At 42.1% G+C, this 27,883-nt stretch overlaps 1 protein-coding gene across 2 annotated transcripts; it reads right to left on the bottom strand.

Moving 5' to 3' along the window:
* Positions 1-286: 286 nt before the first annotated feature.
* Positions 287-27,883, bottom strand: LOC124150951 (solute carrier family 23 member 1-like). Of its 2 annotated transcripts, none has more exons than XM_048393621.1 (12): positions 27,834-27,883; positions 25,706-25,913; positions 23,167-23,324; positions 22,233-22,330; positions 19,548-19,642; positions 18,541-18,722; positions 16,521-16,641; positions 15,418-15,574; positions 4,021-4,274; positions 2,762-3,035; positions 1,230-1,325; positions 287-646 (listed from the first exon to the last, which is right to left on the bottom strand). In XM_048393621.1, exons 2-12 carry the CDS (start codon positions 25,907-25,909, stop codon positions 462-464), a joined length of 1,824 nt encoding a protein of 607 aa, XP_048249578.1. In that variant the 5' UTR covers positions 25,910-25,913; positions 27,834-27,883; the 3' UTR covers positions 287-461. The 2 variants fall into 2 exon arrangements, with proteins under 2 accessions (XP_048249578.1, XP_048249577.1); XM_048393620.1 differs by having other exon boundaries at positions 25,706-25,937; positions 27,834-27,882.

The following is a 27,883-nucleotide window of genomic DNA, read 5'->3' as shown; positions in this document are numbered from 1 at the left end:
GGAAGGTGCTTGTCCCATGATTTTGGTTTTCCCATCTGCATATAAACACGGGATCGGGTGGTCAGGCTCGCTGACTTGGTTGATGCATGTCATCGATCCCAATTGCGTGGATCGATGCTCATGATATTAATCAATGGATTGTCTGGTCCAGACTCGATTATTTACAGACCGCCGTCATATAGCTGGAATATTGCTGAGCGTGGCGTAAAACAACAAACTAACCAAACCAAAAAAATCTTGAATGTGCCGTTTCATTGTCGTATGAAAAATAAATAAATGAAAAATAAAACTATAACTACTGACTAAAATAACGTTTTATTGATGTTCTTTAGTAAACATATTCCAATCTCTACTCACACACTGTTTAATATATTGGTTTCTAAATATGAGATAGCGCTTCCGAATTCCATCATCAACAGATTTCATGTTGGAAATGAAATGAAGATTTCGGTTACACCTTGTTAATGGTAATTTGGTATGACAGGGAAAAAACGGGTCCACTTTGATCGCTTCCAGCTTTCTGGGATGAACAATGGCTCGTACACATCACTTCCTTCCTCATACGGGTACTCTGTTGACGTCTCGTGACCCGGATGGTGGGCCGTGTCTTCCTCCCACCAATCCAAACCTCGTTCCTTTCGTGTGCCTGTTGTGACAATTGTATAAGCTACAAATAATTTACAATCTAACAAACATGAACACCATTTGTGGACCAGGACCATGCGCGACTAATGAAAATATCAACACAAATTTCAAAAATGGACAAATAATTTCCTTTATGTCCATTCACATATTTCACGTTGTTTGGATAAGATTATTGATTGACGACATTCTATCCACATGTGACGATTGTCAGTTTTACACAGCATAATTCATCAGCTAAACATGATCAGATAGGAAGAGAATTTATGGATGTCAATCTTTATTATGAGGAACACAACGATTCGGAGTATGTACTTACTCCTTCATCAGGTGAATTGAGACAGGCGACCTGTTACGATCCGGGTTAGAATAGGTCTTCAGTAACCAATGCTTGCCGTAAAAGGCGACTATACTATACTATACTGACTTGGTTGATACATGTCATCGATCCCAATTCCATGGATCGATGCTCATGTTGTCAATTACTGGATTGTCTGGTCCAGACTCGATTATTTACAGACATATAGCTGGAATATTGCTGAGTGCGGCGTTGCCTGGATTATTGATATGGAAAAGGTGAGACATACCACGAACTGTATTGTCCAGAATGCATGCCAGACCCCCGCCAATGAACATTGGATTTGACACAAGGACCTTCAGCAGTGAATCAGCTTTTGTATTGCCTAAGAGATAAAGACCAGGCAGTAAGAGATTGAATACATTACACTTTCTTTATGGTTGCGTTGATCGATGCTCATGATGTCAATCACTGGATTGTCTGTTACAGACTCGATTATTTACAGACCGCCGTCATATAGCTGGAATATTGCTGAGAACGGCGTTAAACAACAAACAAACTTTCTTCATGCTTTGTTTTATTCTTTGTACGATTCAGAGCTAATTCCTGCTCCTTCATCAGGAGAATGCTTAGTAAGTGAATAGAGTACTATATCCATATCATGATGTTACACAACACACGGCGGGATGAAAGTACAAAGATAACAACATAATGACAAAGGCAATGACATAGACATAGGATTAATGTACAAAGTTAACAGTCATTTCTCCCAACTTCTTATCAAAGACTTCAGTAATAGAGATTATTCACACCGTGTGTTTTCATATTGTAGTTGGGATACGAAAACACATGGGGATAAAATGTCTAAGCTTAAGACATATGTCCCTTCACTAAAATAACTTTAGAAACCTCGTAAGAATACAATGTTTGAGTGAACCGCCCGCTGATATATAGTGCCAATGGATGTGTATTTAGGTTTGCTTTCATAAGTAGTCACACAGAGAGGCGTGACATGAACCAGATGATTGTTTAATTTATGCACATAACTTCACAAAGTCAGTAGCCAATCAACGGAGGATAGGATCAAATTTCCCAGAACCTGTCAATCAAGGCAAGAGGCGAGAAGAACTGCAACAGTCAGACTGTAACGAACTGGAACAAATTTGTCCAGGAGAAGGCGGCTGTTTCAAATGATATGGTCAGTTACCGACAGAATCAAAAATTAGTTCCCTGGGGACGGGAAGACACAGTTGTAAAAATGCGGGTGAGAAATGAAACCCAAAGACATGGAATTTGTGGAACCCAGGCCAGCAAAAACAAACCAGGCAAGCAAGCTTGTACGTTAGCTGTTTCATTCCTTATCGGCCCCCTGCCCTCAAAGGGTAGTTTGGACAATGAATATGCATGAATTTCACTAAATGTCCTGTTCATTACGATACACGTGAGCAGAAAGGTAATTCTCTCGACTGCAATATTGGAATTCCCGACATTCTGCAGTAATTATTTGGGTCTTTTTCGGTGGTTGTGGCTTAAATTATTTAATTCATATGGGAAATGAATGCAATAACAAATGACCAATTCAGCTAATCAGAATGCAACGAAAATTTAACATTTGGAGTGAGATACCGAGTATATATTAGATTTATAGATAACACTGTTGATTTTCTGATAATATGAATTAAATCGTTTGCATGTGATTGGTTAAGGGATCTTTCACATACCTGTATGTAAATCAAAATTTTATGATTTCTCTCCGTTTTGCTTCTGTTAATTAATTCTCTTAAAGAAGATAATTTTAATGTAGATCAGTATGGGAAGTACCTGTATTGAGTCCAGTCGTGGTTGTCTCAGCCCAGTACGGCATCATCAACCCAACAAATAGAGACATTCCAATAATAGCAAGGTTCCTGGTAGAGGACAAGTCCACCGGTTGTAGATTTGACAGTGCCACGCCCACCAATAGACCATCCAGCACGACCATTATCCCACCCACTACTGGGTACGGAACGGTCACAAAAACTGCTCCGATCTTGGGGAGAACGGAAAATACGATGAACAGAACGCCAGCAACCTGCATAACACGACGACTAGCAACCTGGAAAGAATAGAATGTGATTCAGTTAGGTCAAAACACAGTTTTATTTAATTGATTTTATATCTAAAAATACATTCTTCACCCTTGGTAACTCCTCATTGAAATTAATTACTTCTGTAACAAAAAAGTTAAACTCAGTTTGGATTGGATATCGTCTTTCACATTTATTAAATAAACGGAAATATTGGGTACATTGTTTGATCCCAGGTTCTTCTCCATCGCATTTCAGTCAGATCTTACTTTCGCTACCGACAAACAAAGATCTGAGGACATCCCACTACGGGTTACGACAGAACGACCTTTCATCCGACCAATCAGATCGCTGATCAGATCGGGAAAGTGTCAGTCGGAATTATGCAAAAGTATTCCGAACGGCTTCAAATGTATAAATATTTGAAATGGAAGAGACTTTCCATAGCCCCTTGGAAGTACTGCCATACAATCTCGGTCTTTGTTTCAAAACGTAATCTGGAATGGAAGTCGCCATTTGGAAACTGGTGCCGGAGATGTCGTTCTGAGGTTTCCTGAAATGGGGTTTCCCCAGCTTTTTGTGAAGCGGTAGGGAGTGAGTGAGTGAGTGAGTTGGGTTTAACGCCGCTTTTACCAGCATTTCAGTTATATCACGGCGTGTCAGCTTGGTAGGAAAGCCCGAAGTTTACCACTTCGGTGAAACCCACGAGCACGGATATGGTGCTGACAAACCTAACAACATAATCGGGGCTTTTTGTGAAGCGGTAGGGAAGACTGAGATCTGATTTTGAGACAAAAAAGGTGTAAATTGATAGCTTTCATTTTAAAAATCGTGTAGAATAATGTTTTTTTCACGCCTGTTTTTTACGATGTGAATGTAGTATTGCTTGGTCCTTCATGCCATGTTACACATGTCTGGTAGTGTCAATCAATGTCACTAGTTTTTGCAAAGAAAATGAAGACGTGTTTATGATTAAACATAAATTATACATTCCCAGTAACAATAAGAACTTACTTTGGTCAAGCCAATAGTACCAATATTGCCTCCAAATGATGAAGTAGCATGACCGATGCCCAGTGCACCCGTGATGATGCTCATGACACCCTCTACAGCCACGCCCCTGTTGACTGCGTGCGCTGGAGGCGGAGGCACGTGACAAATACGTGCGCATGCGCTGTAGTCAGCAATCGAGTCAATGATTGACAAGAGAGAAGACACTAAGAAGCTGCTAAACACACCAGCGTTGAATGTGAACATGCCGAACTGACCTGTCATGAGATTTGTAAAGTAACAATAATGAATACCTTCTGTGACATCATGTTATATGGTATGACACATGTTAACAGAACAATGTATTTAATAAATAAATATTTACATATGTTTTCTAACTTATTAAACATTTGACCTTTTTAGTGACTATTTCTTGACAAATGACTCTCGTCTTTTTACAGGCGGCAAACAAATCATGCATAAACAACCACTGGACATCGTTGGTGTTTGTTATTGATGGATGCTCTATCAGGGACACTTGGACGTTGCAGTGACGTTTATTTGTCATAAAGATGGCATTGGAGAGGACTTTATCGACAGAAGGTAGTTTAGGTTGATGCTTGACCAGTGTATACAGGATCCGAGTTAAGACTGGTCTTCAGCAACCAATGCTTGTCGTTATGGGCAGCTCACTGGTTGATATATGTCATTGCATTCCAATCACTGGATTGTCTGGTCCAGACTCGAATATTTACTGACCGCCCAATAGTTGCAATAATGCGTACGGCGTTAAATTAAGTAATTAAGTAAATTGTAGAGATATCGCAAATTAATTTTATATACTGAACAAAAAATGTTAGGGAGCCTGAATATATTTGGTGATATTTTTTTATAGTGAAGACACATTTTCATAAAAATATCCAAAAGAATATTCGTGATCCCTAACATTTTTGTTCATTATATATCCTTCATAGATTCTAAGGTGAGTTGAGGTGAGGTGAAATGGGGTTTAACGTCGCGTCCAAGATTATTGCACTTACATAGCGACGTGCATGTACGTGTGTGTGTTTGTGTGGCTGCTTGTACTAGTCCGGACTGATGCCGATTTATAGTGCTAGCTCACTGAGATACCATGCCGCAGTTTAAAAAGAATACCCCTCTCAGACACAGTAAACTGACTCCGAGCCGACCAGTCCTTGTTTTAGCCCCTTAATGCCGAGCGCCAGACAGGATAACAACAAGTACCATCTTTTAACCTATTTTGGTATGACGCGGCCAGGGATCGAACCCCGGACCTTCCGCTCTCCGGGCGGACGCTCTACCACTAGACTACGGAGGCGGTCATCACTGAACGTTTTCGACTTTTGATCAATCTATAAAAAAAATGAAGATGGCCGACAAGTTTCCTAAATATGAGTTCAGACTGTGGAATCTTTTAACTCTAAAACAGTGTGATAGGAATTATATGCATAATTATTACTTGGCACACTAACTCACTGAAGTATAGTTTACACTTTTAGATAAGAAACTCCTTCACTATTGCCCCCTAGTGGCCAAAAGTTCCAAGATGACCGCCAAGAGATTGCTGGATAGACATGAAATATCAATACACTGTTGGTCTCTGATGACATATTTGAGTAATTTGAACTTCTGCATTGGGGTAAACAGACCCCAGGATGCATGTAGAATACTCAATCATTTGCATAAATCCAAAATAACCACCAAATATTAATATTTATATCGTAAATTGCATGTTTTGGCGAGTTTGAATATTAATGTTGATTGTTATTGCCTGTATTTACTCAATACCATGACAATATACACGAATAAACACTAATAAAACACTTGTTTTCATTCATATAAATACCAGTTGGAAAAATCTATGTCAAAATGAGGTCCTTTCAGAATTAATCCAAACCAGCTGTTTCACAAGTTGTCGATGAGCTGCCTCCCTTGTATTCATTTGCGGAAATCCAATATACCGATCAAATACCAAATTTGATTGTTCGTTTATTTGTTGTTTAAAGCCGCACTATTCCAGCTATATGACGGCGCTCTGTAAGTAATAGAGTCTGAACCAGAAAATCTAGTGACTGACATCATGAACATCGATCCACGCAACTGGCATACAATGACATGCACCAACCAATTTGGCGAGCTTGGCCACCCGATCCCGTAAGTCGCCGTTAACGACAACCACGGGTTTGTGAATAATTTCTATACCCGAGATCTTCACGGGCATTTAAAAATAAATCTGAAAAAGCTCATTCAATTACATGATGATGTGATTCATGATCATTATGAGTACGTGATGAACAGCGGAAAAATTGTCAATGTTGTGGCTTGAGGTAGCAGGCTCATTATGTAGATGTATCACGAAAGCCTCAACAGGTTTGTCATCCTCTGAGGAGTCTGGTAACTGTTTATTGGTACAGCTTGTACCATGACATTCCCCGCACACAGCACTGCAAGTGAGACCATATTTCCGGCAAGTGGATCTTCGTGTGTCACAGTCGTTTTTGAAATTACAGCAGATGATGTCCTGGAGTGCTGCAGGCTGATCTGAATGTATTGGTACGCAACATCCATCTATCATGCGCCATCCCCACTCCAATGGATCCACACTGAACCCGTTCCACTCCATTATCTGGTAGTAGACACGGGGTCTGTGGTATCTTGCGGCTGCAGAGGATGATAGCTCTACGTGTGATAGGATCTTCAGCACCTTCCCCCAAAATCGCTTGTTTCATAAGCTGTCCAGTCCTTTGGTGACTTTTTCATCCCCAGTTTCTTCTGTTTGGCTGAAACTTTTAGCCTGATCACAGAACAAGGCATTATTCTTCAATCGTTGACCCTTTCCCAAGGCAAACAGTCGAGGAGTGGTGTCACAGCTAAGAATTGTATGTAAAAAGAGCACATGCTCACATACATCACTGCCCAGCAGCAACGTTGATTGCTTCATGCACCAAAACGTGTTCCATCTTGAAGCTGGCTTGGGTTCTGGTGCCAGGAACAAGTCAAGTGCTTCCATTTCAACACGATGAAGGAGGGTGAGCAAGTCTGTGTCATCTACCACCAGGACAGTGTGACAGCGTCTTGTTTTGCATTTACTGTGTTGCACCAGGCTCTCTCCAGTTTGTCACCCAGACAGGCAATAAAGCTCTGTTTGTGTTTTTCTTTGTTCCAGAGATCTTTCTTCTACGATTGAATAACCATTTCCCCCTTGAAATAATCTTTCTCGCCAGAACAGGCCCCAGTGTTGCATCTTTCGTTGATGGATCATCATTGTGGCCATTCAAGACAATGTTAGCATATCTATGTACAACATATAGATGGTATTTAGTTAACATAGGTGATATAGCGTAGAACATCTTGGTGAGGGTAGCCGGTGAAGTAGAGTACTACCATCAAGAATGTTGTGGACATTTCAAGGTTCTCGTTCTTTCACTTGGATGGTGTTCCAGATAACATCAGCAAGGGTTGCCTTACTGACCTGCAGTGCTAGGGAGGAGGATTCAAACAATGCTGGTGGGTGACTACAGAGCTACATGAACAATCGATCTTGTACTATGCAGGTGTGACAGTTTAGTTCATTGGGGAAATGGTCATTCGATCGAAGAAGGAAGCATTCTTGAACAACGCATAAAACAAACATCACTTAATTGCCCATCTGGGTGACAAACTGGATAGACCTGGGTGCAGTTCTGTACATGCAAAACAGGCGAACATTATTTATGTGGCGGATGTAAGGAGGAAGGACTGGACAGGTACACGTGATTTTGTTAGGTCAGGAAGAACCTGCCACATGCAGAGCCAAAACTCTGTAGCCACAAGGTACCACAGCCCCCGTGTCTACTACCAGATACTGGAGTGGAAAAGGTTCAGTATGAATCCATTGGATTAAGGATGGCACCAATACAGACGGATCACCCTGCAGTACCTTCAGCACTCTCGAACATCATCTGTTGTAATTACAAATGAGACTGTAAAACAAGAAGTAGCACTTGCCAGAAATATGGTCTCATTTAAGTGTTGTGTGCAGCGAATGCCATGGTACAAGCTGGTGATGACAAACCTGTCGAGACTTTCGAGGTATAGTGACCCTGCAACATCTAGCTACAGCATTCACAGTTGCAACTTTGCTACTATTCTTAAGGTAATAATGTTCATAAATCACACAATCGTGTAACTGAATGACCAGTGGATCAAACATTTTCATATTTATATTCAAATATTGGTATTTAGTGGCTATATTTGACTTCTACAAATGAACTACAAGGAAATAACTCACCAACTACTTAAGAAACAACGGGGTTTTCGGTAAATTCTGGGTCCTCCTCATGTGGACATACTTGTTTCCAACATGAATGAAAACAAAACTTGTTACAGTGTTTATTGTCATGGTTGGTAAATAAGTAGATACAGACAATAACAATCAATAAAACCAAAACATATATCATTTACGAGATACATATTTATATCTGGTGGTTATTTTGGATTTATTCAAATGATTGTGTATTCTTCATGCATCCTCGGGTCTGTTTACCCCAATGTAGAAATATGTCATCAGAGACCAAAAGTGTATTGATATTTCATGTCTATTCAGCAATCTCTTGGCGGTCATCTTGGACTTTTTGGCCACTAGGGGACAATGGTGACGGAGTTTCACTAGCTTCAGTGAGTTAGTGTGCCAAGTAATAATTATGCATATTAGTCCTATCACATTGTTTCAGAGTTGATTTTTTGTAGATTTATCAAAAGTCGAAAACGTTCAGTAATTGTGAATATCTGTTAAGAAACACAATATGGCTATTTCGCAATACAACATCAAAAGAATGAACAGTGCCACCTATGATACTTTTTCATTTTTAACTTTCAGTACTGCATAATGTTGGTTACACAAAGCTTTGAACATATTAATTATACAACTAAAAAAATCGAATGAGAGCTAAACATGCTGCTGGTGGTATTGCTACTACTTGAAACAAACGAGGACTAACATGGCGCTGGTCGTTTTGCTACCACTAGAAACCCACTTGGACTGACATGGCGCTGGTCGTTTTGTTACGTCTTGAAACCAACGAGGAATGACATGGCGCTGGTCGTTTTGTTACGTCTTGAAACCAACGAGGACTAACATGGCGCTGGTCGTTTTGTTACGTCTTGAAACCAACGAGGACTAACATGGCGCTGGTCGTTTTGTTACGTCTTGAAACCAACGAGGAATGACATGGCGCTGGTCGTTTTGTTACGTCTTGAAACCAACGAGGACTAACATGGCGCTGGTCGTTTTGTTACTTCTTGTAACCAACGAGGAATGACATGGCGCTGGTCGTTTTGTTACTTCTTGTAACCAACGAGGAATGAAATGGCGCTGGTCGTTTTTGTTACCACTAGAAACCAACAATAATGACATGGCGCTGGTCGTTTTGTTACTTCTTGTAACCAACGAGGAATGAAATGGCGCTGGTCGTTTTTGTTACCACTAGAAACTAACGAGGAATGACATTGCGCTGGTCGTTTTGTTACGTCTTGAAATCAACGAGGACTAACATGGCGCTGGTCGTTTTGTTACGTCTTGAAACCAACGAGGAATGACATGGCGCTGGTCGTTTTGTTACTTCTTGTAACCAACGAGGACTAACATGGCGCTGGTCGTTTTGTTACGTCTTGAAACCAACGAGGACTAACATGGCGCTGGTCGTTTTGTTACGTCTTGAAACCAACGAGGAATGACATGGCGCTGGTCGTTTTGTTACGTCTTGAAACCAACGAGGAATGACATGGCGCTGGTCGTTTTGTTACGTCTTGAAACCAACGAGGACTTACATGGCGCTGGTCGTTTTGTTACTTCTTGAAACCAACGAGGAATGACATGGCGCTGGTCGTTTTGTTATGTCTTGAAACCAACGAGGACTAACATGGCGCTGGTCGTTTTGTTACTTCTTGTAACCAACGAGGAATGACATGGCGCTGGTCGTTTTGTTACTTCTTGTAACCAACGAGGAATGAAATGGCGCTGAACGTTTTTGTTACCACTAGAAACCAACAATAATGACATGGCGCTGGTCGTTTTGTTACTTCTTGTAACCAACGAGGAATGAAATGGCGCTGGTCGTTTTTGTTACCACTAGAAACTAACGAGGAATGACATGGCGTTGGTCGTTTTGTTACGTCTTGAAACCAACGAGGAATGACATGGCGCTGGTCGTTTTGTTACGTCTTGAAACCAACGAGGACTAACATGGCGCTGGTCGTTTTGTTACGTCTTGAAACCAACGAGGAATGACATGGCGCTGGTCGTTTTGTTACGTCTTGAAACCAACGAGGACTAACATGGCGCTGGTCGTTTTGTTACTTCTTGTAACCAACGAGGAATGAAATGGCGCTGGTCGTTTTGTTACTTCTTGTAACCAACGAGGAATGAAATGGCGCTGGTCGTTTTTGTTACCACTAGAAACCAACAATAATGACATGGCGCTGGTCGTTTTGTTACTTCTTGTAACCAACGAGGAATGAAATGGCGCTGGTCGTTTTTGTTACCACTAGAAACTAACGAGGAATGACATGGCGCTGGTCGTTTTGTTACGTCTTGAAACCAACGAGCACTAACATTGCGCTGGTCGTTTTGTTACGTCTTGAAACCAACGAGGAATGACATGGCGCTGGTCGTTTTGTTACGTCTTGAAACCAACGAGGACTAACATGGCGCTGGTCGTTTTGTTACGTCTTGAAACCAACGAGGAATGACGTGGCGCTGGTCGTTTTGTTACTTCTTGTAACCAACGAGGACTAACATGGCGCTGGTCGTTTTGTTACGTCTTGAAACCAACGAGGACTAACATGGCGCTGGTCGTTTTGTTACGTCTTGAAACCAACGAGGAATGACATGGCGCTGGTCGTTTTGTTACGTCTTGAAACCAACGAGGAATGACATGGCGCTGGTCGTTTTGTTACGTCTTGAAACTAACGAGGACTAACATGGCGCTGGTCGTTTTGTTACTTCTTGTAACCAACGAGGAATGAAATGGCGCTGAACGTTTTTGTTACCACTAGAAACCAACAATAATGACATGGCGCTGGTCGTTTTGTTACTTCTTGTAACCAACGAGGAATGAAATGGCGCTGGTCGTTTTTGTTACCACTAGAAACTAACGAGGAATGACATGGCGTTGGTCGTTTTGTTACGTCTTGAAACCAACGAGGAATGACATGGCGCTGGTCGTTTTGTTACGTCTTGAAACCAACGAGGACTAACATGGCGCTGGTCGTTTTGTTACTTCTTGTAACCAACGAGGAATGACATGGCGCTGGTCGTTTTGTTACTTCTTGTAACCAACGAGGAATGAAATGGCGCTGAACGTTTTTGTTACCACTAGAAACCAACAATAATGACATGGCGCTGGTCGTTTTGTTACTTCTTGTAACCAACGAGGAATGAAATGGCGCTGGTCGTTTTTGTTACCACTAGAAACTAACGAGGAATGACATGGCGTTGGTCGTTTTGTTACGTCTTGAAACCAACGAGGAATGACATGGCGCTGGTCGTTTTGTTACGTCTTGAAACCAACGAGGACTAACATGGCGCTGGTCGTTTTGTTACGTCTTGAAACCAACGAGGAATGACATGGCGCTGGTCGTTTTGTTACGTCTTGAAACCAACGAGGACTAACATGGCGCTGGTCGTTTTGTTACTTCTTGTAACCAACGAGGAATGAAATGGCGCTGGTCGTTTTGTTACTTCTTGTAACCAACGAGGAATGAAATGGCGCTGGTCGTTTTTGTTACCACTAGAAACCAACAATAATGACATGGCGCTGGTCGTTTTGTTACTTCTTGTAACCAACGAGGAATGAAATGGCGCTGGTCGTTTTTGTTACCACTAGAAACTAACGAGGAATGACATGGCGCTGGTCGTTTTGTTACGTCTTGAAACCAACGAGCACTAACATTGCGCTGGTCGTTTTGTTACGTCTTGAAACCAACGAGGAATGACATGGCGCTGGTCGTTTTGTTACGTCTTGAAACCAACGAGGACTAACATGGCGCTGGTCGTTTTGTTACGTCTTGAAACCAACGAGGAATGACGTGGCGCTGGTCGTTTTGTTACTTCTTGTAACCAACGAGGACTAACATGGCGCTGGTCGTTTTGTTACGTCTTGAAACCAACGAGGACTAACATGGCGCTGGTCGTTTTGTTACGTCTTGAAACCAACGAGGAATGACATGGCGCTGGTCGTTTTGTTACGTCTTGAAACCAACGAGGAATGACATGGCGCTGGTCGTTTTGTTACGTCTTGAAACTAACGAGGACTAACATGGCGCTGGTCGTTTTGTTACGTCTTGAAACCAACAAGGAATGACATGGCGCTGGTCGTTTTGTTACTTCTTGTAACCAACGAGGACTAACATGGCGCTGGTCGTTTTGTTACGTCTTGAAACCAACGAGGACTAACATGGCGCTGGTCGTTTTGTTACGTCTTGAAACCAACGAGGAATGACATGGCGCTGGTCGTTTTGTTACGTCTTGAAACCAACGAGGAATGACATGGCGCTGGTCGTTTTGTTACGTCTTGAAACCAACGAGGACTAACATGGCGCTGGTCGTTTTGTTACGTCTTGAAACCAACGAGGAATGACATGGCGCTGGTCGTTTTGTTATGTCTTGAAACCAACGAGGACTAACATGGCGCTGGTCGTTTTGTTACTTCTTGTAACCAACGAGGAATGACATGGCGCTGGTCGTTTTGTTACTTCTTGTAACCAACGAGGAATGAAATGGCGCTGGTCGTTTTTGTTACCACTAGAAACCAACAATAATGACATGGCGCTGGTCGTTTTGTTACTTCTTGTAACCAACGAGGAATGAAATGGCGCTGGTCGTTTTTGTTACCACTAGAAACCAACGAGGAATGACATGGCGTTGGTCGTTTTGTTACGTCTTGAAACCAACGAGGAATGACATGGCGCTGGTCGTTTTGTTACGTCTTGAAACCAACGAGGACTAACATGGCGCTGGTCGTTTTGTTACGTCTTGAAACCAACGAGGAATGACATGGCGCTGGTCGTTTTGTTACGTCTTGAAACCAACGAGGACTAACATGGCGCTGGTCGTTTTGTTACTTCTTGTAACCAACGAGGAATGAAATGGCGCTGGTCGTTTTTGTTACCACTAGAAACCAACAATAATGACATGGCGCTGGTCGTTTTGTTACTTCTTGTAACCAACGAGGAATGAAATGGCGCTGGTCGTTTTTGTTACCACTAGAAACTAACGAGGAATGACATGGCGCTGGTCGTTTTGTTACGTCTTGAAACCAACGAGCACTAACATTGCGCTGGTCGTTTTGTTACGTCTTGAAACCAACGAGGAATGACATGGCGCTGGTCGTTTTGTTACGTCTTGAAACCAACGAGGACTAACATGGCGCTGGTCGTTTTGTTACGTCTTGAAACCAACGAGGAATGACGTGGCGCTGGTCGTTTTGTTACTTCTTGTAACCAACGAGGACTAACATGGCGCTGGTCGTTTTGTTACGTCTTGAAACCAACGAGGACTAACATGGCGCTGGTCGTTTTGTTACGTCTTGAAACCAACGAGGAATGACATGGCGCTGGTCGTTTTGTTACGTCTTGAAACCAACGAGGAATGAAATGGCGCTGGTCGTTTTGTTACGTCTTGAAACTAACGAGGACTAACATGGCGCTGGTCGTTTTGTTACGTCTTGAAACCAACAAGGAATGACATGGCGCTGGTCGTTTTGTTACTTCTTGTAACCAACGAGGACTAACATGGCGCTGGTCGTTTTGTTACGTCTTGAAACCAACGAGGACTAACATGGCGCTGGTCGTTTTGTTACGTCTTGAAACCAACGAGGAATGACATGGCGCTGGTCGTTTTGTTACGTCTTGAAACCAACGAGGAATGACATGGCGCTGGTCGTTTTGTTACGTCTTGAAACCAACGAGGACTAACATGGCGCTGGTCGTTTTGTTACGTCTTGAAACCAACGAGGAATGACATGGCGCTGGTCGTTTTGTTATGTCTTGAAACCAACGAGGACTAACATGGCGCTGGTCGTTTTGTTACTTCTTGTAACCAACGAGGAATGACATGGCGCTGGTCGTTTTGTTACTTCTTGTAACCAACGAGGAATGAAATGGCGCTGGTCGTTTTTGTTACCACTAGAAACCAACAATAATGACATGGCGCTGGTCGTTTTGTTACTTCTTGTAACCAACGAGGAATGAAATGGCGCTGGTCGTTTTTGTTACCACTAGAAACCAACGAGGAATGACATGGCGTTGGTCGTTTTGTTACGTCTTGAAACCAACGAGGAATGACATGGCGCTGGTCGTTTTGTTACGTCTTGAAACCAACGAGGACTAACATGGCGCTGGTCGTTTTGTTACGTCTTGAAACCAACGAGGAATGACATGGCGCTGGTCGTTTTGTTACGTCTTGAAACCAACGAGGACTAACATGGCGCTGGTCGTTTTGTTACTTCTTGTAACCAACGAGGAATGAAATGGCGCTGGTCGTTTTGTTACTTCTTGTAACCAACGAGGAATGAAATGGCGCTGGTCGTTTTTGTTACCACTAGAAACCAACAATAATGACATGGCGCTGGTCGTTTTGTTACTTCTTGTAACCAACGAGGAATGAAATGGCGCTGGTCGTTTTTGTTACCACTAGAAACTAACGAGGAATGACATGGCGCTGGTCGTTTTGTTACGTCTTGAAACCAACGAGCACTAACATTGCGCTGGTCGTTTTGTTACTTCTTGAAACCAACGAGGAATGACATGGCGCTGGTCGTTTTGTTACGTCTTGAAACCAACGAGGACTAACATGGCGCTGGTCGTTTTGTTACGTCTTGAAACCAACGAGGAATGACATGGCGCTGGTCGTTTTGTTACGTCTTGAAACCAACGAGGAATGACATGGCGCTGGTCGTTTTGTTACGTCTTGAAACTAACGAGGACTAACATGGCGCTGGTCGTTTTGTTACGTCTTGAAACCAACGAGGAATGACATGGCGCTGGTCGTTTTGTTACGTCTTGAAACCAACGAGGACTAACATGGCGCTGGTCGTTTTGTTACTTCTTGTAACCAACGAGGAATGACATGGCGCTGGTCGTTTTTGTTACCACTAGAAACCAACGAGGAATGACATGGCGCTGGTCGTTTTGTTACTTCTTGAAACCAACGAGGAATGGCATGGCGCTGATCGTTTTGCTACCACTAGAAACCAACGAGGACTAACATTTCGCAGATCGTTTTGCTACCACTAGAAACCAACGAGGACTAACATGGGGCTTGTTGTATTGCTACCACTTCAAACCCACGAGGACTGACTTATGGCGCTGACAAACCAAGGATCCTTATTTCATAATCGAAATGAATCGTTCTGAACTCACCAGGATAAGGAACATAAAACCATCCACTGTCTCTGATGACGTATGTCCGTGAGTCTGTGCGAGCGTAGTACTGGGGACTTTCAGGTTCCGATGACAAAGCACCACTCAAGGTCAAGATGGCTGATGTACCCCATCCAATTAAGATGGATATTAGGACCTACGAAAGGAGATACCTGTACTGTCCAATAAAATCTCAAATAAATAAAAGAGACAAATTCTTTCCATATTCATAAGAAACCTCTGATTAAAGCAGAGGCCGTTGTACAATTCCGACTATATAATTAGCATGTGTTTATGAATCTCTGTCAAATAGGGATAACACCAGGTGTTTGCGAACATGAACTACGTCGTTCATAACTATTAAGAGATGTTAAATTGTCCAGGTGTGAGGCCTAGTTGAATTCTACTTAAACCAATATAGACCTATTTACAACGCCATTTTCTCGCGTAGAGTACAATTAAGAATTGACTTTCACTTTGTGTGGGTTCATTTGAGAATGAACCTTCAAAGAGTGAGGGTCAAACTGTATGAACATCGGAGCTTGAATGTTTTAGTCATCATTGATGACTTGGACGATCATTGAAAGGTGATTAAAGATATGTCAAGTAGACACTAAGGTGAACTCATAGATTGCTGTAGACAGTCACTGTCAGCCAAGACAAGTCGATACTACGATAGTTTGGATGTGCATTTCTTCGGGGTTTTTTTCACTAAGATGGGTCGTAGCGAGGATATTCGTGAACGATCGTGCAGTCAAACACTCTGTATACTGAAACGCTGAGTTCAAGATTAAAGGATCCAAATGATCAACAAGAACGCTTCTGTATGTATTCGTGCTAGGGAATTCCCGGGAATGTGGAAGTAGTCCGTCAGTGTTTACGTCATTTCAAGAACACAGGCTCGTGAAAAACGTACGAACGTCAAATGGTGTCGTTCATGCACTTATGAACGTTAATTTCGCTGCCAGGTGACCGACCTCTCGTCCAATTGAAAAGCCATATAAATTAAAAAAATATATAATAATGTTGTTCACATGGAAAAAATGTGCCTCAGACAATATGGACTCGCATGCTTTTTAAATTCAATGTTCGTTTTTACTCACAGCATAGACAGTGTGGAACTTGGACCTAATAATATGGAAGCCTCGGTTTGGAGTCCAAAACGGACATGGGATCGTCACATGTCTGAGGTAGAGAGACAGTGTAACGCCAATCGCCATAGTTCTGTGAAAAAAAGCAGAAAAAACAATTACTGCTAAAAGCAGAGTACGATTCCGACTATATCATGACCACCTGTTCATAAATCACTATCAGATAGCGATGATACCAGGTGTTCTCGGGAAGATGTGCGTATCCTGCTCCACCGGGTTATAGTAAAACAGGTATTCGTAAATGGAAAATTAACACTGGAACAATAAATAGATAGCTTATAACATAGTTACTTTATAGGATAACCACACATCTTAATCGTCAACAATGTTTATCACAACAGATATCAACAACATAAGCAATATGTATATAAGACAACATTGTCCTGTATATATAAATTGTAGGGGTGTAATGGCACGGGCAAAGGACATCATAACATGATAACTAGTGGTGTAACGATACGGCGATACAGTATTGTATCCCGATGCACAGCCCACGATACGATGCATCGATTTGGAAAGCATGTATCGCGATACATACGATATTTTCATAACACAGTTTTACTTACCGTATTTTCTTGAGTATAGTTCGCACTTTTTTCCCAAAAACACAGCTGTGTAGAAGGGGGTGCGCATTATACACGAATTAATGAGTTTTGATGTTTTTTCCCCCATGGAAAGACATTACCGTGAGCACGTAACACCGGAAATACCATGTCAACAAATCCATACTGAAGTTCGCAAATTATTCACGTAATTACACTGTCTGGCTATAAAAAGTGTTCTTTGTATATCTGGACTTTTGTTTGTAACTTATTTCATTAATTTTATTCAAAATTCCTTTTAATATTGTTTTAATTAATTTCGGCGAAATCGTGTGTGAAGCGATCGGAAGATCGCACAACTCACCGTTATTAACAATAACCACAGTCAGATTACCGCCATTGACGCCTTGAAACGAACTTTAGTTGACAGATATGGATACATATATCCTAAATGCCATACTTTGATTCGTTAAAAGTCATATTTGTTTTTGTTGGACGATTCTATGTCAACACTTAATTCTCGCGATGAAGCGATCACGTGCACGGGAGCCTTGACGGTGACTGGTCAGACTAGTTGCATGTAAAAAATAATACCCGGCAATAGCGATTAGCTGCTTCGCTTAGGGTTATTATTATTTTAAATATGTTCAGTAAAAGCTTCATCTAAGTTAACAAGATATTGGAATATATTATTCCTGATAAAAAAAATAGTTTCAGATACAACTTTTGCCGATCCTTGCATAAAAATCCTGTAAAGTGATATCATTGGGTGTGTCTTGACCGAATCACCGGTAGATTCAAAGAAAACGTGTGTACAGCTGATTGCTGTGTCCGGCTTAGTTTGCGAGAAAATACACAAGGTAATCTTAATCCCTGGATATAAAACAATGCCTAGCTGAACAAAAAATACAATTTAAACGGTAAATCAACGTGTCTGATGATTTTTTATCTCAAATTTCGAATTTGTACTGACGAAGTTTCTCATCACCCGTTCGTTTGCCGGACTTCGCTGAAGGAGTACAGTGTAATTTTCTTCTGCGCATAATATTCATTTTTTTTTTTCCAAAATATTGAACCCGCTTGTAGGGGTGTGTGCATTATACATTGGTGCGCACTATACTCAAGAAAATACATGAAATACGTTTAACAGTTTCAAAGCCAGTTTGTTGTTTCAGTAAAAGATACTGTTTTGCTGACAATTTGCTATAACAGTAAATAAACACATTAAATCTTCTTCAACTGTACTTGTCACATCTTTTAGAGAGCAGAAAGACATCAACTTGGCTTAGCTTGTACCAGTAAACACTGTATCGTGATACGTATCGTATCGCGACCCCTGTATCGCGATACGTATCGTATCGCGACCCTCCCGTATCGTTACACCACTAATGATAACTAGCAATTTTTTGGAAATCACCAAAATAACTTACAAAAATGCAACTCCCCAATGCATTTGTGAATACTTCAGAGACACTTTAAACAAAAACAACGCTGCCAATGAGATAGCGGGAACGATTGTCACGGGTCCTATGAAACGTAACAGAAAACCAGCACATCCCGTAGCTCCAATTAGTGCGTGAATAACTTCAGCTAGCATCAGACTGCCCATTACCTGAAACATATTGCAACCAGAAAAGTAGTAAATTCGAAACACAATAGCAACCCCAATTACTGATTTTTCCAGCACCAATATATTAACGTCAAACATCGTCTAATGCGCCACAATTCGCCGTGTGCGCCTCAGACTCAGGCGTGCCAGAACTATGTTCGTGGGTTCGAATCCCAGATTCCCCTGATTATGTTTCTGGGTTTGTAAGTATCATACCGTGCTTGTGGGTGTCTGCAAAGTGGTAAATGGTCTAACACCTGCATCACTTTATGTCATGGTATAACTGAAATACAGTTCAAAGCGGCGTTGAACTCACTCTCGCTCAACGACTCACCAATGCCATTAACCAGTTGCAGCAGTGATCAATATGTATTTCCGGTTTATTCATGTCACTTCCGGTTTGGGGAAGTATTGCTTTTAACTACCTTGATCAGACCCGCGGATTGGTATATTTGTAGGAATTAACCTGATATACCTGGTGCTTTATCCTTAATGTTTTTTTTCCATCAATTCAAAACATCAACGCGAGAAATAATAAAATCTCGAATGCCTGCTGATATAGTTTTCAATGGCGTAAAAGGCCAAACAATAATAACAATTCTGTAAATAAATCACCGAAAATGATTGAGGACACACGGTGTTCACGGAAAAGCTAATTAAGCCTGTCCTGCTTTGCGGATTTTCAGTGATCCAAATATGTAATATTCACCTCTATTTTGCCTTTTACGCCAAAGAAATCAGAGTATAATTAAGACTAGTTATTCTCTGACTCTGATGTTTATATTTACAGGTAACACCCACCACCCACACAAGTTTCATTCAAATTACCGTGTGTATTCGGGACAGGATGACGTCATCAGGAACAGGGATCATCCCGCGATGGTTGAGAGTGTAGTTCGTTGATGTATTGGCATAGATGCCCCCTTGAATACAGACATACCTGATCGTTAAGAAGCAGTGATGTATTGGCGTAGATGCCCCCTTGAATACAGACATACCTGATCGTTAAGAAGCAGTGATGTATTGGCGTAGATGCCCCCTTGAATACAGACATACCTGATCGTTAAGAAGCAGTTATGTATTGGCGTAGATGACCCCTTGAATATATACATACCTGATCGTTAAGGAGCAGTTATGTATTGGCGTAGATGCTCCCTTGAATACAGACATACCTGATCGTTAAGAAGCAGTGATGTATTGGCGTAGATGCCCCCTTGAATATATACATACCTGATAGTTAAGAAGCACTTATGTATTGGCGTAGATGACCCCTTGAATATATACATACCTGATCGTTAAGAAGCACTTATGTATTGCCGTAGATGCCCTCTTGAAAATATACATACCTGATCGTTAAGAAGCAGTTATGCATTGGCGTAGATGCTCCCTTGAATACAGACATATATACCTTATCGTTAAGAAGCAGGTGCGTATTGGCGTAGATGCCCCCTTTCTAATATACATACCTGATCGTTAAGAAGCAGTTATGTATTGGCGTAGATGCTCCCTTGAATACAGACATACCTGATCGTTAAGAAGCAGTTATGTATTGGCGTAGATGCTCCCTTGAATACAGACATACCTGATCGTTAAGAAGCAGTTATGTATTGGCAAAGATGCTCCCTTGAATACAGACATACCTGATCGTTTAGAAGCAGGTACGTATTGGCGTTGATGCTCCCTCCTTGAATACAGACATACCTGATCGTTAAGCAGCACTTATGTATTGGCGTGGATGCCCCCTTGAATACAGACATACCTGATCGTAAAGAAGCACTTATGTATTGGCGTGGATGCCCCCTTGAATACAGACAAACCTGATCGTAAAGAAGCAGTTAAGTATTGGCGTAAATGCCTACTTGTATACAGACATACCTGATCGTTAAGAAGCAGTTATGTATTGGCGTAGATGCCCCCCTTGAATACAGGCATACCTGATCGTTAAGAAGCAGTTATGTATTGGCGTAGATGCCCCCTTGAATACAGACATACCTGATCGTTAAGAAGCAGTTATGTATTGGCGTAGATGCTCCCTTGAATTCAGACTACCTGATCGTTAAGAAGCACTTATGTATTGGCGTAGATGCCCCCTTGAATAGACATACCAGATTAAGAAGCAGTTATGTATTTGCGTAGATGCCCCCTTGAATACAGACATACCTGATCGTTAAGAAGCAGTTATGCATTGGCGTAGATGCTCCCTTGAATAGACATACCAGATCGAGAAGCAGTTATGTATTCGCGTAGATGCCCCCTTGAATACAGACATACCTGATCGTTAAGGAGCAGTTATGTATTGGCGTAGATGCTCCCTTGAATACAGACATACCTGATCGTTAAGAAGCACTTATGTAATGGCGTAGATGCCCCCTTGAATACAGACATACCTGATCGTTAAGAAGCAGTTATGTATTCGCGTAGATGCCCCCTTGAATACAGACATACCTGATCGTTAAGAAGCAGTTATGTATTGGCGTAGATGCTCCCTTGAATACAGACATACCTGCTGGTTAAGAAGCACTTATGTATTGGCGTAGATGCTCCCTTAAATACAGACATACCTGATCGTTAAGAAGCACTTATGTAATGGCGTAGATGCCCCCTTGTATATATACATACCTGATCGTTAAGAAGCACTTATGTATTGCCGTAGATGCTCCCTTGAATACAGACATACCTGATCGTTAAGAAGCAGTAATGTAATGGCGTAGATGCCCCCTTGAATACAGACATACCTGATAGTTAAGAAGCAGTTATGTATTGGCGTAGATGCCCCCTTGAATACAGACATACCTGATCGTTAAGAAGCAGTTATGTATTGGCGTAGATGCCTCCTTGAATACAGACATACCTGATCGTTAAGAAGCACTTATGTATTGGCGTAGATGCTCCTTTGAATACAGACATACGAGTACCTGATCGTTAAGAAGCACTTCTGTATTAAGAAATAGTAATGTATTAGCGTAGATGCTCCCTTGAACAAAGACATACCTGATCGTTTAGAAGCAGGTACGTATTGGCGTTGATGCTCCCTCCTTGAATACAGACATACCTGATCGTTAAGAAGCAGTTTCTGCTCATAATATTGATCCACACTGAGGGGCGAATGGCTTTCGGCGATTGTTTTCAGCCTAGTGCATTTGTTTGTTCAAATCTAACTTTCACACGTATACTTTCTTTTGCCCGGCAGGTAAGGTGACCTAGCTGGTAAGGGCCATTAACTCAGGAGTGTAGGCATTTAAGATACACAATGCATTCACCTTGTTGTATAATTGTTGTTAGTTTACTTTTCAAAGACGTATGTTTATTAATAAACACTTGCTCAGTATCGTATGAATGGACACTGCATGGTTTTGCCGTACATATGTCTTAGCTACAAGTTGCAAAGAAAGACAAAGCAACGCACATCCTTAAATAACTATCACATACATGTACATCTGGAATGAGATTATTATTTTTCATAGAATGTCATCAGGCTAAACGCGGAATACACGTAAAGCATTATATACTCACTAAGGTCTTCTTGACTTGGGCACTTCCACTCAGACATAGTTGCCATGGTGACCAAAGGTATGATATACGTAAAGGATGGACCTTGAAATATTGGTAACCTTTTTTGTATAAACAAAAGAAAAAAAAGTTAGTCGCTTGCAACTACACCACTAAAACATATATCTATTGTATAGAGTTCGACCATTATTGTGAAATAGTTGTTTGACGCCGCATTTAGATGTACGCCACCACCTTCATCTTGGAGCAAACTAACGATGTCAACGTATGAAAATATAAATAAATCATTTCTTCCTCGGAGCTTTGTTACTTAATCGACTCGTGCTGATTTATCTATTTGATATCAAAAGACTCGGATGAGATTCTATATGTTCAAACCGAAGAAAATACTCTTAAATGATTCCAGAGGTCGTTAAGTTAAACCTGTTTCGACACCTATGCTGTAAAAGATGAGTTACTCGTAGACTTGTAATGATTAAAGGCCGGGTCTCTTGCTACTCGGGCGCACGGGTGGCCCAGTCGTTTAATGCGCCGCACATCGCTGTGCAGGGTTGCGCCCCTTGGGTACGCCAGAAACCTATGATCGTTGGCTCGAATCCATATTCGCCCCGATTATGTTTCTATGTCTGTCAGCAGCATACCCGTGCTCGTGGGTTTCACCAAAGTGGTAAACGCCAGACCTGCATCACTTGGGGCTTTCCTCCCACTTTAAGCTGACAAACCGTGATATAACTGGAATACTGTTAAAAGCGGTGTTAGGCCCAACTCACTCTAACCCTTTTCGAATGACGTTTCATCACATTATTCTCCAAATGCTTACAACAGCGAAATATTAAATTTAACAGACACAACTTTGTAACACCGTGATATAACTGGAACATTGTTCAAAGTGGCGTCAGCCCAAACTCACGCTACCCCGTCTAAGAATTAGCAGCACCTGCAACCAACTGTCGTCACGAAGAATGTAGCCAGCCCTGTCGATAACATGGTTGAGGACAGAATCTTCGTCTTGATGTCCTCTTGATCTGAGGCACATACGAGGTCCGAGAATATAATGGCTCCCGATAACAGTTTTGCCATGGACTGAAGGACATGCTGTGGAGAGAGACATGGTGGACAACAGTACGCAGGATGGACATGCTGTAGAGAGAGACTTGGTGGACAGCAGTACGCAGGGAGGACATTCTATAGAGAGAGACTTGGTGGACAGCAGTACACAGGGAGGACATGCTGTAGAGAATGACATGGTGGACAACAGTACGCAGGGAGGACATGCTGTAGAGAGAGACATGGTGGACAACAGTATGCAGGGAGGACATGCTGTAGAGAGAGGCATGGTGGACAACAGTACGCAGGGAGGACATGCTGTAGAGAGAGACATGGTGGACAACAGTATGCAGGGAGGACATGCTGTAGAGAGAGGCATGGTGGACAACAGTACGCAGGGAGGACATGCTGTAGAGAGAGGCATGGTGGACAACAGTACGCAAGGAGGGCATGCTGTAGAGAGAGGCATGGTGGACAACAGTACGCAAGGAGGGCATGCTGTAGAGAGAGACAGGGTGGACAACAGTACGCAGGGAGGACATGCTGTAGAGAGAGGCATGGTGGACAACAGTACGCAGGGAGGACATGCTGTTGAGAGAGACATGGTTGACAACAGTACGCAAGGAGGGCATGCTGTAGAGAAAGACATGGTGGACAACAGTACGCAGGGAGGACATGCTGTAGAGAGAGGCATGGTGGACAACAGCACGCAGGGAGGACATGCTGTTGAGAGAGGCATGGTGGACAACAGTACGCAGGGAGGACATGCTGTTGAGAGAGACATGGTGGACAACAGTACGCAAGGAGGATCATTTCAGTCCAATAGAACCTGGCCAGTATGTATGAGGTCCGTATTTGATTCACTATCGTGCACATGACTATCACATGATAAAACACAACCTTGCGAATCGTTCAATTGGCTTCCGTTTGCTTTGCGTCTTTAATTCAAACTGTACGTGATTTCTGTTGCGCAAACTTTTGTGAACATCACTTCTCCATGGCTGTCCGGGTAATTAGGTGAGGTGAAATGGGATTTAACGTCACGTTCAAGATTATTGCACTTATATAGCGACGTTCATGCACATGCCACAGTTGAATATGAATACCCGACTCCGACAGCATATTGACTGCAAGCCGAAACGTCTTTTGGTATGACGCGACCGGGGATCGAATCCCGGACCTTTTGCTCTCGGGGCGGACGCTCTACCACGAGACCTCGAGTCTCCGGGTTATCAATTAAGTATGGGAATAATCTGTGTGTACATTTTGCTTTCGGATCCATTCATCATATTACGTTAGCTAAATATCAGTGAAAGAGTGAAAGGGCATGATGTCAATGAAAACCTTATATCAACCGATCTCTCGGTATATAGTCCGTGCAACAAAAGTGATTATGATCAAAAGAAATTACGTATTCAATTTGTTATGGAGGAACATTGATATAAAGGCGACTGTCGACTGATTGTGGTGCCCGATGTGATGTGAACTAGTGAAACTAGTGTAATTGGAGAATTCTATTGGACAACGAAGGTCAGTCGAGATTGATTTGTTTGTTTGTTGTTTAACGCTGCACTCAGCAATATGGCGGTCAGTAAATAATCGAATCTGGACCAGAGATTGGGATCTATGACATGCATGAGCCAAGTCAGCGAGCCAGACCACCCGATCCCGTTAGTCGCCTCTTACGACAAGCATAGTCGCCTTTTACGGCAAGTATGGGTTGCTGAAGACCTCTTCTACGCCGGACCTTCACGGGTCTTGATTTGAGCGTGAGAGGTTTAACGATGTTGGGAACAGATGAGAGAACCTACTTTCTGAAATACTTGTTGATTTGTTTGGGTTTTTTCTTTAACGCCGCGATCATCACTATTCAAGCTGTATGGCAGCGATCTGTAAAAATCGAGTCTGGACAAGACAATCCGATGACACGATGACACACAATCAACCGAGTCACCGAGCCCGACCACCTGTCGCCTCTTACGACCAGAGAAACCTTTTGGGGTTCTATATTTACCTGGAATACCCTCGGGCTTCTCAATTGGGAGTAGACGCCAATATCTTAGTGTCTTTGATATTTCCTGAATCGGCATGTGAATCGAGGAGAACCTTCCATTGAATTGGACATACCATCTTATCTCAACTGGTTTTTTTCGCCCTTTAGATACCGCCGAAGGGTGTCTTTCCCCATTATTCAATAACACATTATACCCGTGAAGATCCGGGTTAGAATAGGTCTTCAGCAACCCGCGCTTGCCATAGCAGGCGACTATGCTTGTCGTAAGAGGCGACGAGCATAGTCGGGTAGCCATGATCAGGCTTGCTGACATCGCTGATGCACGCCTTCGTTCCCAATGGCGTAGATCGATGCTCATGATGTCTGGTCCAGACTTGATTATTTATAATTATATTATTAATAGGTAATAGCGTACCTGGAAGGCCAGTGTCAGCGTAGCAGGGATGGGCGGAACGTCACTGACACTGAAGATCATCCTTTTGGCGTGCCGTGTTTTCATCTTGCCAATTTCCGTCTCCGTGCTAGTTGGCACCTTCTTTGTAGAATCCCCTGTACTCTCCCGCACCGTGTTCATACCAAGAAGACCATTTCCTTCAACAGCCTGTTGTTCAACGTCCATCTTCCTGCGTGGACTGTCTTATATAAAACTGATACAACACCAAAAGTTTGCGGAATGAAGAGAAGAGAATGCTGTTTTACGACGCTGTCAACATTATCTCGACTAGGTCATGTACGAGTTTAGGAAAGTTAAACCAGTGTTCGAATGGTTGAGCAGCGATTGTTTGCTTAATATCGTACACTGCGCCTAGAAACAAATTCATAAATCTTCATGGATTATTAACAAGATGAAGTTATACAGAATCACTGTTGTTCAATTCTGCCTTGGAATTCAAACGGTGCGATTGTAATGTTCACACAAAATCACAGGTGGTCTAGAGGTCAGTGACCTTTCTGCTGGTGTGACAACATAAATCAAAGATAAAGTCTGCTCTTATTCAGCTACTAGTATACTTGGGCATGATTTGTTTGTTTGTTTGTTGTTTATATGACAGTGGTCTGTAAATAATTGAGTATGGACCAGACAATCAAGTGATTGATATCACGACCATCGATCTACGCACTTGCGATACAATGACATGCATCAACCAGGTCAGCGAGCCTGACCACCCGATCCCGTTAGTCGCCTCGTACAACAAGCATAATCGCCTGTTTCAGCTACCATAGCCGCCTTTTGTGGCAATCATAGTCGCCTGTTACGGCAAGCATTGTTTGCTGAAGACCTGTTCTAACCCGGATGTTCACGGGTCAGTTGGACATGACATTCCGCTGTAATGGTGCGGACTGTGGCAGGAACAACACCCATAATAAAACATTTGAGGACGCATCGCGAACAGTGGCTACAAGCCATTTTTGATAACTAGCCGGATGTTTGTTTTTAAGAGCATTCGTAATATCTTGTTACGATGTAAAGACTTTAAGGATGATCAGTTGATTGACATAAATGATGCTTATCTTTAACGGAAAAAAAGCCTTGTTAGTTTGGGGACTTGAAACGCCTCGTTGTTTGCAGGCTGAGCTTTCTGGCGTTTGTTTTACAATAGCAATTTCACACAATGCTTTTAGAATAGTGTTCCAAACTATTTTGAATTGCATATTTGTAAAAGGTGTTTTGGTGGTTTCACACTTCGTACATTTTAGTGTTTTTGAGGAATATGTCATGAGTAAGTAAGCACACATCGGCACATAATTGTTGGTTTGGTTTGGTTTGTTGTTTAACGCCGCACTCAGCAATATTCCAGCTATATGACGACGTTCTGTAAATATCCGATTGTGGGTTCCAATCTCGGTTCGCCCCGAATATGTTTCTAAGTTTGTCAGCACCATACTCTGCTCGTGGGTTTCACAGAAGTGGTAAACGTCGGAGACCTGCATCACTTCGGGCTTTCCTCCCACATTAAGCTGACACGCCGTGATATAACTGGAATACTGTTAAAAGCGGCGTTAAACCCAACTCACACACTCAACTTCATCGTAGTCATAGCCGACGCACATCAGCATATATGAATAAAGAGGTGAAATTCACTAGTGTTCTGTCGCACACATATGTAAAATAATCACTGAACTGCTCTCCTGATTGTTATCTGCAGGGATATCCACACATCATTCTATGTATGGATAAATAGTTATATGGTTGCAATAACAATAACATTAAATATATGGTTATATGGCAGCATATACATAGATATCATGGATATGGGTTTGCAGAAAAATACTTGACTGATTACAACTTCACTGGAAAATGATGTGACTTGAGGTATTTTTTCTCTTGGGAATTGCAATAATTCTGCATGGTTAGTCTGAAATTTTGCATCATGTAGTTCAGAATCAATACCATCCTCCTTTTCATAGCACGTTTACATACATCGTACCTATCTCCATACATACAATTGTATGATGGAATCGCTGACAACAGGTAAGCCTTCATTATTACTAAGTGATTATTTTTAATTAATCAGATAAAAAATAATCCTCTATATACGTACCTTGCTTAATGTCGTGTCTTCCAACAACCTACAAACACTGATGGCGCAGG

The sequence above is a fragment of the Haliotis rufescens genome, unplaced genomic scaffold (genome assembly GCF_023055435.1).
Source record: "Haliotis rufescens isolate VD_foot unplaced genomic scaffold, xgHalRufe1.0.p SCAF_12, whole genome shotgun sequence".
Lineage (NCBI taxonomy): Eukaryota > Metazoa > Mollusca > Gastropoda > Lepetellida > Haliotidae > Haliotis > Haliotis rufescens.
This window is presented reverse-complemented; position numbering and strand designations above follow the sequence as displayed.